The sequence below is a fragment of the Tetrao urogallus genome (genome assembly GCF_951394365.1).
Source record: "Tetrao urogallus genome assembly, chromosome: 5".
In the NCBI taxonomy this organism is placed as follows: domain Eukaryota; kingdom Metazoa; phylum Chordata; class Aves; order Galliformes; family Phasianidae; genus Tetrao; species Tetrao urogallus.
This window is the reverse complement of record NC_136818.1, coordinates 54,166,880-54,184,835: the sequence shown is the minus strand read 5'-3', so window position 1 is coordinate 54,184,835 and position 17,956 is coordinate 54,166,880. Positions and strand designations below refer to the sequence as shown.

Sequence of the window (17,956 nt, the reverse complement as noted above, 5' to 3'; positions counted from 1 at the left end):
TGATTCTTCTGGTACAATGCATGGTTGGGGATTATGTGTCACTGCAAAGGGCAGGACTTTGCACAGCCCTTTGCTGAATGGGTGACATCCAACAAGCACTTTCATCAGAAGCAGCAAGACTGGAGGCACTACAATGATGGGAGGCTAGATGCTAATTGCTAGATGCAATTCCCAGGCATAAACAGAAGCGTTGGGAACATTCTGGAGACAGGTTAATAACTGACAATACTGACATACTTGGATCTAGCCTAACCTAGTTTTCAGGCTTCCTGCATAGTCAATGGAAAAGAGAAAAAGAAAGGAAACAGACCAATACATTCTATTCTAAGATAACTGAGACAGGTGACACGATTTATCTTCTGCAAATATCCATCTCTGTACCCCTATGATAAAAAGTCTAGATAACTAATTTCAGCTAGACATGTAACTTCTGGACAGCAGAATTTATAAAAGTTGAGTCCCACAGAGATGACTGACAGCTTTTGTCTAGTGCCAGTCAACACAGAGATTGGGCCCGGTGATACGCAGAAAAATGCAAGAGAAGATGAGAAAATCCTTACTAAGATTACTGTCAATGATAGTTATTAAATGAAGGAGAGAACAGCAGACAAGAGATTCCAGCATTGCAGGTATTGTCTAAAAGCATCAGCTGCACTGCTTTAGTTTAAATTACGTTTTAAACCACCGCAGTTGAACTATAGAAGTGTCTGTTATTTCAGCTTCTTGGATTCCTACTACGTATTTGTTCTCAGCTGACTAAAAGTAACACAAAACAAGTCTCATTTAAACAGATCTAAAGCCCAGCACAGCGATTTCACTAAAGTGAAATAAAATTACACCCTGATAATACCTGTGCAGCTTTCTGTACATATATAAGCTGTATTAGCTCAAATAATTTATCAGGAAAAGAGCTTCACTGTATTTACCCTGGGTGAAAGATACCACTACCTCTTAAAGATGATCCCAGCTGTACTGATGATTTCTCACTCATCAGTTCCAGAGTAACAAAAACCAACAAATTAAAAATCTCTGCTTCTAAACTTATGTGAGGCTTTTTTTGTTATTTTTACTGTTGGTTTTAAAGGAAATGTGGCAGTATTTCATAGCCATCTCATAAGTCCCATTTGCTGTAAGCACACAGGGTTAACATCAAAGCTAATGTCAGTTCCAGTCCATACTGATCTAAGCAGGGAAGTAACCACATAACTCAACCCACAGCCAGTTCTGATGTACTTCCAAGCCCTTCACAGACAGGTCAGACCTTGCACAGTCCTCCATTTGCTGGAAAAGTCAGAATTCACAAAAGTCTCTGGGCCAGTTGTTGCGCAAAAGAAAGCACAGCTTCATAGAATCACAGAATGGTTGGGTTGGAAAGGACTCCAAGGATCATCAAGTTCTAACTCTCCTATCACACACAGGGCACCAACCTTCCAAATCTGGACCACGAAGATGATCAGGGGACTGAAGCACCTCCCTTATGAAGACAGGCTGAGGGAGCTGGGCTTGTTCAGCCTGGAGAAAAGAAGGCTGCGGGGTGACCTCATTGCAGCCTTTCAGTACCTAAAGGGAGCCTACAAAGAGGAGGGGAATCAACTCTTTGAAAGGGTTGATAACTGCAGGACAAGGGGAAATGGTTTTAAGTTGAGGGAGGGAAGATTTAGGTTGGATGTCAGGGGGAAGTTCTTTACAGAGTGAGTGGTGAGGTACTGGAACAGGCTGTCCAGAGAGGTTGTGGATGCCCCGTCCCAGGAGGTGTTCAAAGCCAGATTGGATGGGGCCCTGGACAGCCTGGTCTAGTATTAAATGGGGAGGTTGGTGGCCCTGCATGTGGCAGGCAGGTTGGAGATTCACTGATCCTTGAGGTCCCTTCCAACCCTGGCCATTCTGTGATTCTGTGATCTGGTACTAGACCAGGCTGCCCAGGGCCCCATCCAACCTGGGCTTGAATGCTTCCAGGGATGGAGCATCCACAGCCTCTCTGGGCAGCCTGTTTCAGCACCTTACCATACTCCGAGTAAAGAAATTCCCTCTGACACCCAACCTAAACCTTCCCTCCTTAAGCTTAAAACCATTCCCCTTTGTCCTGTCACTATCTTCCTAAGTAGGCTTCCAACAAAAAATGTACAGACTAGATGAAGTGAAGACATTGACAGGGACAATCACACTGTGACAGTCCCCAAGAGTTTTAGATCTGACAGCACCAGATTTCTACTAAGCAGTACTTTTCAGGTTTACCTGGGTGTAGAAGAACACACAGTTTTCAGCCTGGATTCTGACCGTGAATCCCTCTGTCATTAATGATTTTTTCTATACAAATAATAATGTCAGCCCTGACAGAAGCAGGATGTAGTGTTTTGTCCAGTTTCAAAAGTACACTTGATCTTATCCTCTGGATGGAAACACTGGCAGCACAGACTATAGACCAGACTACATTGCATTAGGTCTTTGAGACCAGAGCATGCCCCACAAATTTTGTCTTGTCTGCATTAACAAATCAGGGTGGAGAAATGGTATTTTCAGGGATGATTTTGCCTTGAGAGTACATCTGGAGTCTTCAAGCACAAACCCATAAAGTATAGCTTATTATGTGGGTTTTGAAATATGGGCATTTGATTACAGGTGCTAGATATCTCTTCTTTCTTGCACCTCCATTCCCATTTCATACAGGCCAGGGGAATATTGCTATTGACTTTATTAGGAACCATATATTTTCAACTCTTTCCTATTAGGACATTAAAATTATAGTGGAAAACAAAAAGAAAAAAACAGAAATAGAGTAGAAATAACAGCGAAACCTATATCTATAATACTGAGTAGCCAATAACATTGTTTCAATAGAGAGGTTTCTTTTTAAGTCATTCAACAGAAATCTCTAACAGGGACAAAATTACTCACTTGGGATACGCAGTTATTTGATAGAAAGGCTCACACAGCTTGTTAAGCCCTTCAAAACTACTTCTCGAGGGAATGTACTAAGACCACAAGCTCATCTCATATGAAAGACACTGAACAGAAGATAAAAATCAGATCTGGGCTGGATTCATCACTGGTGACCTCGGGCTGTCACTCCTGTACCTATCAGGAGCTCTTCTCTTTTGCCATGCAATTCTATTTTCTCCTTGCTTCTCCAATTTGATTCTATTTGAAAAGAGAAGGTTTGAAGCAAAGAAAGAGGAAGCGACTTCTTGTGGCTAAGTACCACCTAATTATGAGAGTTTGGTCTTCAATGAAAAGCCAGCCCATCACACAAATTTTTTCTTTCTCTTTTCCATACCTCTGTATCCATAATAAAAGAAGTGTTAGCCCCACATACAATGTCAGACATTCTGGAATGAATAAATTTAAATTAAAATAGAAGCTGTTGGAGACATTTCAAATGAATAAAATTAATTGCTTTCTATGTATAATCAAGAGGCACTTTTATTGCTTTAAGCCCCATAAGCTACCAAAAGCTCTGAGCTAAGGGCTGTCACAAAGACTGGAGCTCTGTATGCAGGCATCAGTGGGCATGCAAATGGTAGTAGAACAGGCGGAGAAGAGTATTGCCACATAACGGCCTTCCAAAGTCATCACCCCAACATGACCCTGGAAAAGTTTTCTTATCTATATACATAAATAATATATTTTGGTTATGAAACCTCAAATAACCCACATAAAGGCAAAGATCGGGGAAGAGCAGGCAGAGTACTGAGATCAGAAACAAAGCAAAGCAGACACAGAAGAGGCTTGGGAGGAAATTTTTCTTCCCATTGCATTCAGAAGCACACAATCTTATTTCTGCTGAATCTAAAGTCGTTCCTCTAATGAAGCTCTCAAACTGTGTAAAAATATGGCACATCTGCGGCTACCTCTTTCTATAAACGTGGTTCAGTAATCTACTAGTAGATGTTCAGAGCTCTAATACTTGCTCAGACTTGTACTTTGAATAGTCACTGCTTGCTTTCTCAGCTCACTTGCATTTACAAACCTGTTATCAAGCTTTGCCATCACCTTGTAATTACTGAAAGAGGGAAGCTGTGTGATGGCATAAACAGAAGACAGTGGAACCAAACACTTCACTATCTGGAGCTACCAGCTAAACAATTACTTAAGCCTGAGGGGCAGGCTTTCAGAGAGGAGCTGAGGATATACAGGAAAGATCAAGTTAAAAAAAAGAAATTCACAGACCTGGTCAAGAATACAAGTCCTTTAACAACATACTGGCAGTCTTAACTCTTTGTGCTCAAACTCAAACAAAAAGCAGAAAAGGCTCTTATTTCCTCATGTTTCCCTGCATATATATGCAGAGCCCTCAGAGCACAGCCCCATACCTCTAAAAACAAAGCAAGATCATCTGTCAGTGCATTTCTTTGTCATTGCCACACATATATCCTGAATTACCACAGTGAACAATACTAAGACTGAATGTGTAAATCCTGAGAAATACTGTTTTCCAGTAACTACAATAAAACATTATTTTATCATTGGACAACATCAAAGTCAGTCACACACCAGTACACTGTGGGTGCATGTCTTTCTAGGAGGTAGAAAAGAACTGATGGCTAAACACAAAGTTGCTGGTCAGGATTAGTCTGGAGGAGTAGAAGGGCTGAACAGAGGTCACAGAGAAAGACTCAGTTGCAACAAAACCCCCAGCAGACTGTGCAGAGAAAGTGAAGTGAGGAAAGAATTAATCTCTAGAACAGTAAGGGATGCAATAATAAAGATTTCTCCAAAAATGATTTCTTCCAATTGTTGAGGAATATTTTGATGACAACTCATTTGTTTTGCTGACTTTTCTTTCAGTCTCAGGTTCATACTGAAAGACTGAAATACTTTTCCCCAGAATCTCAGGCTGTTTTATATTTTCCCCTTTTAAAATGACCTTTTATTTTAAGTAACAAACTAAACGTACAGCGCTCTATGGAGTAAGCTGTTCACCCACAAAAACATCTTCTTGCAAATACCCTTTCCTTAGGACAAAAATTGTTCCAATGAAATGTTTTTCAACAAAGGACAGAGTCAACACCCTCACATATTTATTCAGCAGCCTCTCTGTTCTCTGAAGCTTGTAAAGGCTCCACTTTTCAGCTACTTTGACTGCTGCCTTATTCCCCATCTGTTTATCATTCTTTGTACACAGCAGTTCCGCTTGATTTCCTTAATAAATTACTACTAGATTCCTAATTTTTAGATTATGTCTGTTCTTTTCTGAACTCCCACTCACTAGTGTCTATACAAATCGCCTTACCATGTCAAGTCTGCAGAGTATAAAGGAATCAGCCATGTAGTCAAGAAATCCCTTTGTATAAAACCAGAGCTAGCATGAATCTCTGAGGAAGTATGTAAAGAAGTCCTGTCAGATTAGTGTGGTTCCAATGAAACACCTAGTTACTGGACAAGTCTTTAAATTAGTAGAAGTGTATTGTTTAAAAAATAATAAGAAATCACACGAAAAAATACTTCTCCATGTCCAGACTTAGAGTACCTTATATTCTTGAAGGTCTATGTGGCCAATGTAGTCTACTCTCCTCCCTGCACAGAAGTACAGTAACTGCAAACAGAGCAGTCACATAAGCCCCTAAATATCAAATCACAGACCAGAAAAGGCAAAAATATTTTGAGAAAAACAGTCCAAAGGCATACAAAATGCCCTTAGCTATATAACTGTCCACCAGGCCACAAGACTACAGTGGCAAAGGTTGCAATATATGTGTTCACCAAGCAAAGGGATATCCAATTCAAACCACGGGAAATACCTCAATGTTTTGACACTTCAATCACCAGCATGGCACTGTATATTTGTGCTACTGTTTGTGCTACTATTCCTAAAGGAGGAATCCTACCAGATTAAAAATAAAACAAATACACATTGGGGAACTTGGAGGTGGATTGAGGAGGCTCCATTCCTACCGCAAAGCAACAATGTTTAAACATCCCTCGCTGCTTCCCATGAGCCTGAACACTTCCCAGCATTCTTAACCTTTCCTAACAATGCTTCACCTAAGATGGAACTAAAGGTTAGCAACCCAGAAACTGGGAAATGGTAAGCATAAAGACTCTATCTCTGACTCAACAACTCCCAAAACTGCAGCTCACTGGAAGCAGCAAGAAGCTACTGGGAAAATAAGATTTTCACCGTATCACCAGATCTGTCATTCTTCAACAGCATCCTTCACTGGTAGGCAAGATAACCAGGCAGATACACATATGAATTGACACAATATTATTTGCATCTGTGTTTCATGTACAACACTCTCATAAATTCCCGCAGGTCTCAGTAACATTCAGAATTTTGTAACCTTGCCTTTTCCTCTTAGCTGTCTGACAGATGAAAGGAAAAGAGTATCAGTCTTGCCATGCTGTGAATGACTTGCTGAGTTTGGAAACACACCTCTTCCATAAGGATGATGAAGGTGGCATTGTGCCCCTGCTCGGTGACCAACTTTCCATTGCTGGTGACGATGTGCAGTCCTCGAGGTGCTTTTCCAGGGCACTTCTCCATCTTGGCCTTATACTTCTCCCGCAAGCCATCTGTGCAGTTGTTGGACACAATCCTTCGGTATCTGGGGAGCAGAAATGAAAGGAAATTGGGCCAGGCAATGGCCCAAGGTGGAAAGGTTTCTTTTTTGTTATTTGCCCGTAATAATGTATGCATTTCCTCAAAGGCTAACTGCTTGTATGACTCCCTGACTGAAAGGAAGAATCACAAATCTAACACCTTATTAAGCCAGAGAAAACCAAACAAATCACAATTCAGCCTTCTCCAGAGATTCTCAGCAGCACCACAGAGAACAGATTATTATATACACCTTATTATAGAGGTCAATTACTCTGTGTTTTTAAAAGACTGAGAATTTCCCCAATTTGCTATGCCTGCAGTATTGCACCCTGCATCCCAGCTTTTTATTACATTGTGTCTGCTTCCATTCTGCTAGTAAGAACTTGGAAGGATCTGGTAATGGCTTTGTCCAGTTCAATTTTAAAATTATTCATGGAAAAGGTTTTTCTCTTGAATCTGCTTGGAAGATATTAGCAAATTTGCAAGATGCTTGACTATTCCCAGTGCTGTTGACAGAGATTAACCCTTTCTGGTAATTTCATACTAAAAGATAGGGTTGGCTAAGAAGGTCCAGATTCCAGCAATTTTCTTCTTGTCCTCTGTCCAGAAGGCCACAAACAATCACACTGGCCAGGGCTTTCATTACATCCCATATTTATAGCAACCTTTGAGATGAAAGGGGATAAGGGGAATGTTGTTTCTGAAGCAAAATGACTCCAGACTCACAGCAGCCACATTTTCTTCAGCCACTCCCAATTATCAACCTTAAATCACCCTGTCCATAATAGACAGGCATGCAGAACCCATGATTTAGAAGCAGTCCTGTAAACTCTTTAGGGCCTGCAGTGCCTGAGGAGGAACATCACAGTTTTGCATCAAGTGCAACAACATTTAGATCATCACCCACACAACAGAATAACATTTGCAAATGATACTACCATAATAGACCAACATTTGCTGTATGTTCTGGGTATAACCAAGAGAACCCAGCACATGTGTTTTGTCTGAAATTTCACTGCACTGTGTATACAACGTGAAAATAGCAGGGGGAAAAAAAAATCACAAGGTGAAAACTGTTCGTTTTACCCTTACCAAAAGCTGTAATAAATAAGAGCTTTAAAAAAAGAAAGAGGTTTAATGAAATATAGGGTGAAATACCATGAACCTGCTCTTTTAAATGTTCAACTTTCTCTCAGACGCACCTTCTGGATTTGTGTTTTAATTTTGAAGCAGAGGAGCTTCAATTCTAGGCTCCAGAGATTACATATCACTTGATAGCAATACAATATCTACATGTCACTTATGTTAATGTGCTTCTCCCTGTCTCTGAAGAATGAGGCAATGTTCCATACAGATGCAGCTGCAAACATTACCACACGAGTAAGAGTGGACAACAGCCATGCAGGATGTGGAGGAAAAGGTCAGACCAGGTTCTCTTGTCTACAAAAACCAGAGAGCTGTCAATGTTCACTTACCCAGTGCTGTTCAGATAGCTTTGACCAGTGCTGCAGTCCTTGGACAGGGAGGACGGACTGAACCAGAAGGCTGGGATACACTGGTTGTTGTTGTGCCTCTCATAGCCATAGTCACTATGGAGACAATAAGTCATGAGTGCATTTCTGTTCCTATTCACTGGATTTAGCTCACCTTTAAGCAGTGCTTCTGCTCTCCAGTGTGTGTGTTGGCAGCTCTGGATGGCACAGCATTGCGGACTAGGATCATTCTGAGACAAAGCGCCTGATTAGTGTGTGAAACCTGAAAACACCAGAACTACCAACATTGCAGAACACCAGTGAACTTCTGTTTCTGTTGGCATCAAAACAAGGACAAGGATTCAGAAGAAAAATGATATTGTTAATTTTTCTCCCATTAATTAATAATCAATCATATTTGTTGGGTTCTTTTGGTGCACATGATTTTTACAGTCGAAGGATTAAACAGTATTGTTTTAAGTGAGGAAGTAATCCAGAGTACTGACGCTTCTTTAGATCACCGAAAAGTAGAACTACGCGTAATTGCATTTAAGACTATTTTTACAGCTTCCTTTGCATGCCAATACAACGATGAAGCAATGGGATTAATCCAAAGCTTTCCACAAGCTTTAATAGGCTCTCAATCGAGTTTGTATGCATATCCTTTATTGGCAGGCCGGATTCAAGGGGTAAATAAAAACGGAATTTAGATTTTTGCCTGAAGCAGGTTAACAAATGCCAACAAATTAAACCTATGTGGAAACACAGACACTGCAGAAGTCACTGCCTTGAAAACACTCTAAGCACTTTAGGACACTCTTGGCTTTATCCTTTCCCCTGTTCAGGGCCTGAATTGCCAGCAGAATGTCTCCAGGAGGAGCTTTGGTGAGACAAAATTGTGTTATGTCTCCAGTGACCCCAGATGCTACTTTCTTTTTTGGAGGGCAAAAATTCTGCAAGCTACTTTAAAAGGTTCAGAGATTCCCTAATGCTCTTTCCCTCAACATTCAATTTAATCATTCTCAGTGGGTCCGACCTGTGCAGTCAAAAATGCCTGGCAGTGACTTGGTAATTAAAAATATTCAGGAGGAGCTGTACTTTGCCCCAAAGAAGAAAAGAACTGCATAAATATTTAATAAAATTAAAGACAACATTGCTGTATGCCCTTAAGGTTCTGCGCTTGTTCATTAACTTCTGGTAAATGTATATTAAAACCTTGTGTGCTGCCCACCTTCCTTCTCAAGAGCCCCAGGGTTTGCATAAGTTAAAGAAATAATCAAGTCCAGCTGCTGTGCTGTCGTTTTCAGGAAAGCTATCTTGACAGAGTAAATAAAGAAGCAGGAGGAGAGAAAAGAAAGATCAGTAAGCATTTTAATAACACTTCTGAGTTCATTCTGCCATTCTCTGTCAAAAATGGCAAAGCTTTTATTTTTAAAAATGACGGTGAGGGTTGGAAGAAATCACCCTTGACCTTGACTTGTGAGTATTTGTTGAATTGTGACCCTGGATTACAGTTTTATGCCCCTGAAATTCAGATTAGCCTCATATCTAACAGCAGGAAACTGATATCACTGCTAGATGAGGCAGACAGGGGCAAAGGCTCTATGACCAAATGAGAAGGAGAACAGTTGTCACAGCTTGTGCTGTAGGGCTCCTACAGACATTTGTTCCTTCCGCACAGCTCTCGAAGACAGGCGTGATCAAACCTTATAGCGTGGGATGCTCTGTAAATAGAACAAGCCTCCAAAATTACTTACGGGAGAAGACTGGAGTCAGTCTTTTAGGACCTGCTGGTGACTGTACTCACACAACACAGGCTGTCAGCCCCTCTCCTTTCTCTGGCTCTCCATGGGATGTACGCAGTTCACAAGTAAGAGACCAGTTGGTGTTTCCAAGAACAACTGATGATTGCAAACCCAGTCAGACAGGCTTAGTAGATATCTTCCTTTTCAAAAGCACCAAATGAAAGAGTAGGAGCAGTGCCTCCAACTGTAGATATGTACAGTGGAGGCATATCTCTATCAGATCCCCCGTATAGAGCCTTCTTCTAGTCAGCAAAGAGAAGAGGTGCTCCTCAGTACCTGCCATTCTCATGTGAACATCCAAAAGGCTGATGAATCATAGAATAATGTGTATCTTGTCACTAAAAGACTACCTCATCCTTTAGAAGTCAACAGTCAGAGAAGATGAGTATATGCCTCTCCTCTTTGAAAATCATCTTCAAGAAAAATTGAGCTTAACACCCCATTAACAACACTGTTAGCACTTTTAAAAAAACTTGGTTTTTTTTTTTTCATTACAATTGCCCCATATCTTCTTCCAATCAGCCCTTAAGAACTAGCATCAAATCCTACCCTTAATGTGAAGCTAGTCCTTCTGATTCTCCATTAGCAAAGGAGACAAATATACAATTACAGATGTTAGTTGGCAGTGCAGAGTCTGAAACAAAAAGCAGCTTGCTGTCCTCTAACTGCATCTCTTACGCAGGACTGGCAAGGTTAGTAGCAATATTCTCTCATGTTAGTGGGAAAATTAAGCAAAAATGATACTAAACGCATGCAAGAAGCAATTAAACGAAAAGGTGCGTTCTGATGCAAACACTTTTTGAGGCAGAACAGCATTTAAGGCCAATTTAGTTTTCCACTTCAGCTTAGAAAATATAAGCTTCACTGTGAAATTATAAAGCTGGTGAGGCACAAAGCAAAGAGCAAACTCATAAGCCTCTCCAGAGATTAGTGCTTGGTGCGGCTCAGAGGCATATGCCAATGCCAAGGGCAGATACTGCAGGGCAAGATACTTTGTTCATCCTGTAAGTTCTCAGGATGAGAACAAAGGGAAAGATCTCCTGAGTCAAGCTAAGGAGTCTCAGACGTAATTTTGGCATCAGGAACAAATTAAGCATCCATCCAGATAAGATGAAAATCTCTGCTCTATTTCCCTGAACACCTTACAGAGACAAACTACTCCAATATTCAATAAATCACTCTTGTCCATATTTTTATTCATTTTTTCTGTATTTCAGTGTGTTCACAATCTAAAAAGAAAGAAGTCTCAGCTAGCCTAGGTCCAAATAAGTGTGCAGACCTTGTGCCTCACATTTCCTCAGGCTGAATTCAAAGATAAGTGAAATTTTCATGAATCACACTGATACTAAATCAGACACTGATCCTGATAAACAGCTATAAAAATGAAAATCAGTTTTCTCAGGGTTATTTTCAACCTCATTTAAATGATGTTCTGATCATGTAGGCTCAGACATCACAGCTACTGACAGTCTTAAATCCTTCAAGTATTGCCTATCATGGGTTCCCCATAGGATATCCTTGTACAGAAATCCTGGACTGTTACATATTTCTCTAACTCCTGTCCCTGAGCACATAAGCATATAAGCAGTATCAAAGAGCAGTTCATTATTTCTCTGCTTATGTTTTTAAGATGCTTTCAAAATGACCTTACAGCAGTTCAGAAATAAAAGCCCCATTAAATTAGAAATACTAGCACTTATGCAAAACAAGAGGCTACATCTGATAAGGTTGGGCTGTACAATCACATCACTGAGGCATGTTCCGAGATTTATCAACAAAACACTGCTAAAAAAGCACAAAAATGGTTCCCCAGAATTCAAAGGAATAATAATCTAAAATGTGTACGTTTTGCTAGCTTGCTCCCAAGATATTCAATGACCTTTGAAGTGAGTATAGAGAAAATTCCCTTTTCCTACTATAAAGGACATGCTTTGGACCAAAGAGAATAGTCCTGGCTGTCACTCTTTTAAAAACGATGGATGTAGGAATGTCAATCAGTACTCACATTTTTCTACTTTTGAATTCCAGGCTTGGATTTCTCACAGAGATTAACAAAACCCCCCTGCAAACAATAGGGATGCATCTCTCACATGGTGGATATAAGAATCACATATATGCTACATGGTGCAGTCAAATTCACAAAGCTGCATGAGACCCCGTTTCCCCCTCAGGTTCTTTGTCCAGGTGGTAGTTCAAACACTGCCAATGCTACAAGAAGAAGCTCTGCAAAATTTACCAAAATTACACACTCACCATTCAAAGTCCCCTTGACCACAGATACAGGGTTCAGACACCACAGTTTGGGAATAGTCTTGACCCAGTGTACACTGAGATCCAGGCTTGCGTTTTTTATAGATCTTCCTCTCTCCCATGACACAAGGTTCCCCCTTTGGCAAGGACAAGGAGGAGAAAGAAAAACAGAGAGTTGTAGTAGCACCTGGGCCCTAAACCATGCATTTTAACAAGGAAACAAAAGACAATAAAAGCACGCATTTACCACAGGGAGAGTTGAGAGCTTAAGAGTCTAGCTGCCTTTCATTACTCTTGACTCTGAAAACTCAAAAAGCACCTTGGGAGTACCCACAAGCACTGTGTTCAGCACTTGAGTCGGGATGCTAGCCACAGTGCACCCATAATGCCTGAGTATGCAAGCCATCACCTGGTTCATGTGGTATTTCAGAAGGCACCCACTACAGCTTTTAGTCCTATGAATTATCCTGAGAAGAAATGGGAATGAACCCCTAGGTTTCTTTTACATGTCAGATAACACTGATAATGGGAAGAACTGCTTGAGTCTGAAACCCAAAATCAAGTTGTCAGTCTCAGGAGTCCTGGCTCCCCTCTTCTTTCTCTGGTAGACCTGGCTTCACAACAGGCTTCAAGTAATTTTGATGGCATGTTACATTTGGTTTTGTGCACACAGTTTTTCAAGAGCATTACTATGTATACCTTATCTAAAAGAAATGTTTGACATTTTGGCATGTTGTTACAAGCAGAATTTTCTCTGAGGCAGAAATAATTTATCTACATAAAAGTAAGTTTAAAAAGACAGCATCTAATTGAAGTATTTCTTTCCCAATAATAGCGATTCCCAAGATGGCTGCCTGGCCACACACGTCCTTTCTTTTATTTAAATTTCTTTCATGTATTCTCTTCTATAACTTTAGTCATCTGATACATCTTTGCCTTATTAATGTTCATTTCTAATTCATGGGTTTCATACAGGAAAATCACAGTGCCAATAGTTCTGGCTCCACTTTAGTTCCCCTGCAGGGAGTGGGACATCATACTGGTGGCCCATAACCCATAATGAATCTTCAGAGGGTATTGAGCTCCTTCTAGCTCCTTCAGCTCTAGTGGCTTCAGGATCCAAGTATATCCAGTATGAAAATAAGACAGAATGTATGAAAAGAAAAGTATGTATCTTTGAATAAAATAATTTGGTTTTCTCTAGTGGCTTTTATTCAAGGACTCCCCAGTGTTTTACAGATACCTGCAGGATCTGAAAGATGAATAAATGTTTTTATTTTCATGTTTGAGTATGGAAAATAGAAGCAAAGTGAAAGAAAATTATTTTTCTGAGTCACTGTTAAAGCTACAAAGAGTTCAATGTCTTCTACGCTTCAATCACAAGGTGAGGTTTTACATTGCCACGAACACCAAGGGCAGAAAGATCCACTTGGTAAAATGGAATATTTTAATACAAGGAAAAGTTAACAACTTCCCAAACTTGCCTGGAGAAGTCTGACCCCATCTTTATTTATGTGTATATTTCAGGGGAAATAAAGCATCAACAGGTTAGAATTGTGACTTGATGTACGTAAAAAACATGCTCTTCTGAAAAGAATGTATATATTCCTAAATGGAAACACAGGGGATCAGAAAAGGATCCCCCCCTCATCTCCTCCCTATAAAATCAGAGTACCTGATTGTGCAAATGCCAGGTTTGGTAGTCATCTTTGTTACACTTCCGGCTGAAGATAGGCTTGTAATCCACCTTGACCAGCTGCCATTCAGAACGGAGACTGAAGTGCCCAAAAATTCTACAAGAGAGGGAAAAAAAAAGAACCAGAATCAGGCAGGGATATTCTTCCACTAAGCACAACAAGCTCTGAGTCTAATGCAAAAATCTAGGTACTGCCCAGAATAGTAAAGAGCCACACTAGAAAGTTACACATCTAAAAAAAGGGAGGGAGTTACTCTGATGAATATATCTATTTTGTCTGCCTCAAAATCAATCCTTTTCTTCATGTAATCAGTCTCTTCACTGCTCAGCTGCCTGGTTGCATAAACTTACTACTTCAGATTTTTGTAAAAAATACACCTGATATAACATTTGGGACATGGACTATAGGCAAGAAACCTGTAAAGATGACAGCCTCCCTTCTAACTTGTAAAAGCTACGCTTTTTTTTAAAAGCACTCCTACAATTAGTAAGGTGGGATTATAAAGTGTCACCACTGTAAGGTTACCATCTGAGCTTCTTCTTAATTCTTTCGAGTAGGTCATGCATCATCAGCAGTCACTGATCACAGTCAACAGTTCAACAAAGTAAGTAATAAGTTGATTTTCAGGATGAAAATAACATCTTCCCCACACAACTCCGGGAGACCTCAAGGCTCATGCTGAGTAAAGCTGTTGGAGCTGAAGAGTCAGTGCTCAGAAACAAAGGGGAAAGGACTCACTTTAATTCGTAACCAAAACACAGACCCATTACAAATAGAATCTTGAAAGTGATCATATAAAATTAATTAGCACCAGAGCCCAAGCTTGGACCTTGCTTGCATGTTGGCAGTAGAGACAGTTATCAAACACCTCTCTCTAAATCCCTTCCCACCTAAACAATCCTTCGTCATCTGCACGGGAAACTATATCTAGTATCTTAAGTTCCTAGAAAAGAAGGACCAAAGCAATGACGAGCATTGGTGGAACACATCACTAAACAACCATCATCCCAAAGACTAAGGGAATTTTCCTATTTGCTTGGTCAGCCATGGTTTTCTCAGTAAGAAGCAGTTTTTCAAGCCACTGCGGCTGGATTTACAGACAAGTGTGTAATAGGAGGAGATCAGGGCAGGAATACAGGTGACCAGACTTTAAAAGTCATAATACAACAGTACACATATTCATTGGCTGGGGGAGCACATTAAAAAAAGAACAAAAAAAAAACATAATTATGTTGATATGTCATTAGAACAAAATGTCTTGGTCATGTTCAATGAATACATAAAAGAACCTAAAAACTCACTGTCATTACTTATCCAAAATATGAGTTCTGGATTAAAAGACTCTGTGTATATTGAAACTGAAACTTTTCTGACAGTCATTCAGCAATGGCATCATATCACTCTTGCAGCAAAATTCAGAAGGCAGAGAAAAAGTATTTTTTTCATTACACATATTCCTATATGTTATTTCTTATATCTTCCACTAATCTACGTTTTCAACCAAGCCACTTACAAGAATTAAAGTTTTTATTATTTTAATTATTCCAGACTAGAAAAGAAAGATTGAGAGATACAGATGATTTACAAAATTCCCTATGAAAGTGAAGCAAAAGAGAAAATTTATCTTGAGTTTTCAGATCCGCAATCCAGATCCTGCTGTGACCCCTCTGTTACTCCAGTTTCCCAGAATTTTCACTGTAATCACTTTGTGTTGCTGGCTTTGCTCTCACCTCACTACCCAGACAACTAACTTCAGGCCAGATCATGACTTTGTCTTGTCACTGGTTAAATCCCACCAGCTCTTGTGCCACAACTGCTTTCACTCCATGCACTTGCAGGGTGCTCATCTGGTCATGGTGTTACTGCACAACTGGGCAGCTCTCCCATGAATCTGGTTTGACGCATGACTGAAATGTCATTCCTGCAAAGCAGAAACTCAGCAAACTCAAAATCTTTTAGCCCAGCAGATTTATATCAGTTCAGGATTTGACCTATGTGTGTGTAACACAGAAGACAGAGCAAGGGGAAGGGAGAACATACAAACACTTGCCTGAACCCAAAAGATAACAGGGTTAGAGAAAGCCAATGCTTCACAGCATCTGAAGGAAAATGTTGTTCCCAGGAGTGAACCTTAACTAACTGTTCAAGAAAGAAAGTAAAATGCTTCTTTGTGCTACAAAAATCAAGCGACTAGAATCACCAGAACCCTTGCTTTTTAAATCTGTTAGAGCAAGCTAAAAACCCTCTGTCACTGAAATTCCTGCATGATAACAATAATTAATGAAAAAAAAAACAAGGATTCCTAAGTGGAAGGCTATATATTAGCATTCCAAAAGCGCAGAGCATTAGCTACTCTTTAATTAAATGATTTCAAAGAAGATCTTTGTATATAATTGCTATAATTTAGATGGAAACAATACTACTCTAAATGTAATTAGAGGAGTGTGAACAGAGAGGGATGTTTTTCTCTGTGTTGCAGAGATGGTTATGGGTCACTTGATTCCTGAAGTGGCAACTTTTTCCTCTCCTGCTAATAAAAAGCTTCTTAAGCCTGATCCATCTCTGCAGTGCAGCCTTTAGAGTGAAGAACTGCACATATGCAGAACACCTAGCAAGCAGCTGCACTGTGTGAACACAGCTCACTGGTCAAACAACCCAGATGCCTACGGTACTTTTCAGTTGGGGAGGTGAGCCAATGACAAAGGTTACATTGCGTTTCAAGATTGAAAGTATGAAAGTTTGAAACTTCCATGAAAGTAAGCAAATTTGACAAATGGAAAGGAGATCTGACTTATCTGTGGAGCTCCACTGAATTCCCTAACACCTTTTTCTGGGAAGTGATGAAAACTTTCATCTTTTTTTTTTTTGGCATTAGAACTAAGATAAACAAACCATCAAAGGGAACAAATTCTGACTGCATGTTACAGCTGAAGCCTACTTTTATCAGTTTTGTGAACTATATCATTGGATATTTTACCAAAGTGATTCAAGGTGCATCCACCTGATCCCCTCCACAATCTCTGTTTCAGGGTCACCAAGCCCATCCAAGAAGGCTGGGTAGATAGCAGAGTGTTCAAACATCTTAAACTGCTGGTGTTAACATGTCAAAAGTGCTCAGCATTAAGTGTTTTGGTAAGAATATTTGGATTTCTTTATCCAGCCAGCTGATTTTGGAAGAGCTGTAAAGGCAGGACAGGAGACAGCATACAGGAGGTAGCCACAGGACAGAAAAATCTTACACACTCTTTACCTCAGCAGTATGGTGTGTTTTTTCTCATTTTTGAACCTCTCGCTTTTAGAAATAAAACAAGTCTCAATCACTCAAGGAGAGAAACTGAAAAAGGGCCGGTGGGAATTTATTCCCCCCCCCCCCCCCCCCGGTGGTAAATCATCACATTGCTCCAAAGATACAATTTCATTTATCTTATCCAATCCCTTATGTATCTTAGTTTCTCATTTACTTTGTTTACTAAATTAGGGGTTGTTTTCTTTTTTTTCCCCACCCTAAATATAACCAAACTATCAAGATGACAGAGAGGAAGAGCAGACATGATGTACTATGAATTTTGCCTCAATAACCTTGCCTACCATGGTCTGACTGGGAGCTCCTGAATGCTCATTGCAAAAGCAGAAGACAAAAGAAAGGAGCTGGGTTTTCAAGGTCTTACACTGCAAAGATAATGGTTTGATTTTTTCCAATATTTGTAGTCTGACCTGAAAGCCCTTGAGAAGCAGCAAATACAAGAATCCAGATGGCGTTTAGACAGTCAGTTTTCTGACTAAGCTCAATTTAAAAAAGTTTCTCCAAACTAAGCCATAGAATGGCAGTTTACTGACATTAGTCAGGGCAGATTTTATTCTGTTTTAAGCAGTTAAAACTCCACATAAAAACCTCAGCCTGTCCTCCTCTAAGGACAGGCATCTTCTCAACTGGATCTATGCACCACTCACAGTGAAGCCATTGCTAGGAGACCAGAAAATTCCTCCCAATCTCTTCTTTTGAGAAACAAGGCAAGGCTTTTATTGCCAGAGCTTGATGTCATTAATTTGCAGCAAAATTACTAAGAACCTGAAAAACAATTCTGAAATGCTTACAGATTCATGATGGAGTCATTTTGGAAAAGGTCATTGGTAATGCTGTTATAATTATATCTTTCATTAATTTTTTAAACACACAATAACTTACAAATG

The 17,956-nt window shown here is 40.0% G+C and overlaps 1 protein-coding gene across 1 annotated transcript in view; it reads right to left on the bottom strand.

Moving 5' to 3' along the window:
• SORCS3 (sortilin related VPS10 domain containing receptor 3) overlaps positions 1-17,956 on the bottom strand; it is a gene marked incomplete at both ends in the record, with an annotated part of 267,292 nt that overhangs the window by 20,029 nt on the left and 229,307 nt on the right. Inside the window, 4 exons of the mRNA XM_079535589.1 lie at positions 6,374-6,545; positions 8,017-8,130; positions 12,072-12,205; positions 13,744-13,861. Of these exons, the coding sequence (XP_079391715.1) occupies positions 6,374-6,545; positions 8,017-8,130; positions 12,072-12,205; positions 13,744-13,861 (538 nt within the window). The remainder of the gene's footprint in view (positions 1-6,373; positions 6,546-8,016; positions 8,131-12,071; positions 12,206-13,743; positions 13,862-17,956) is intronic.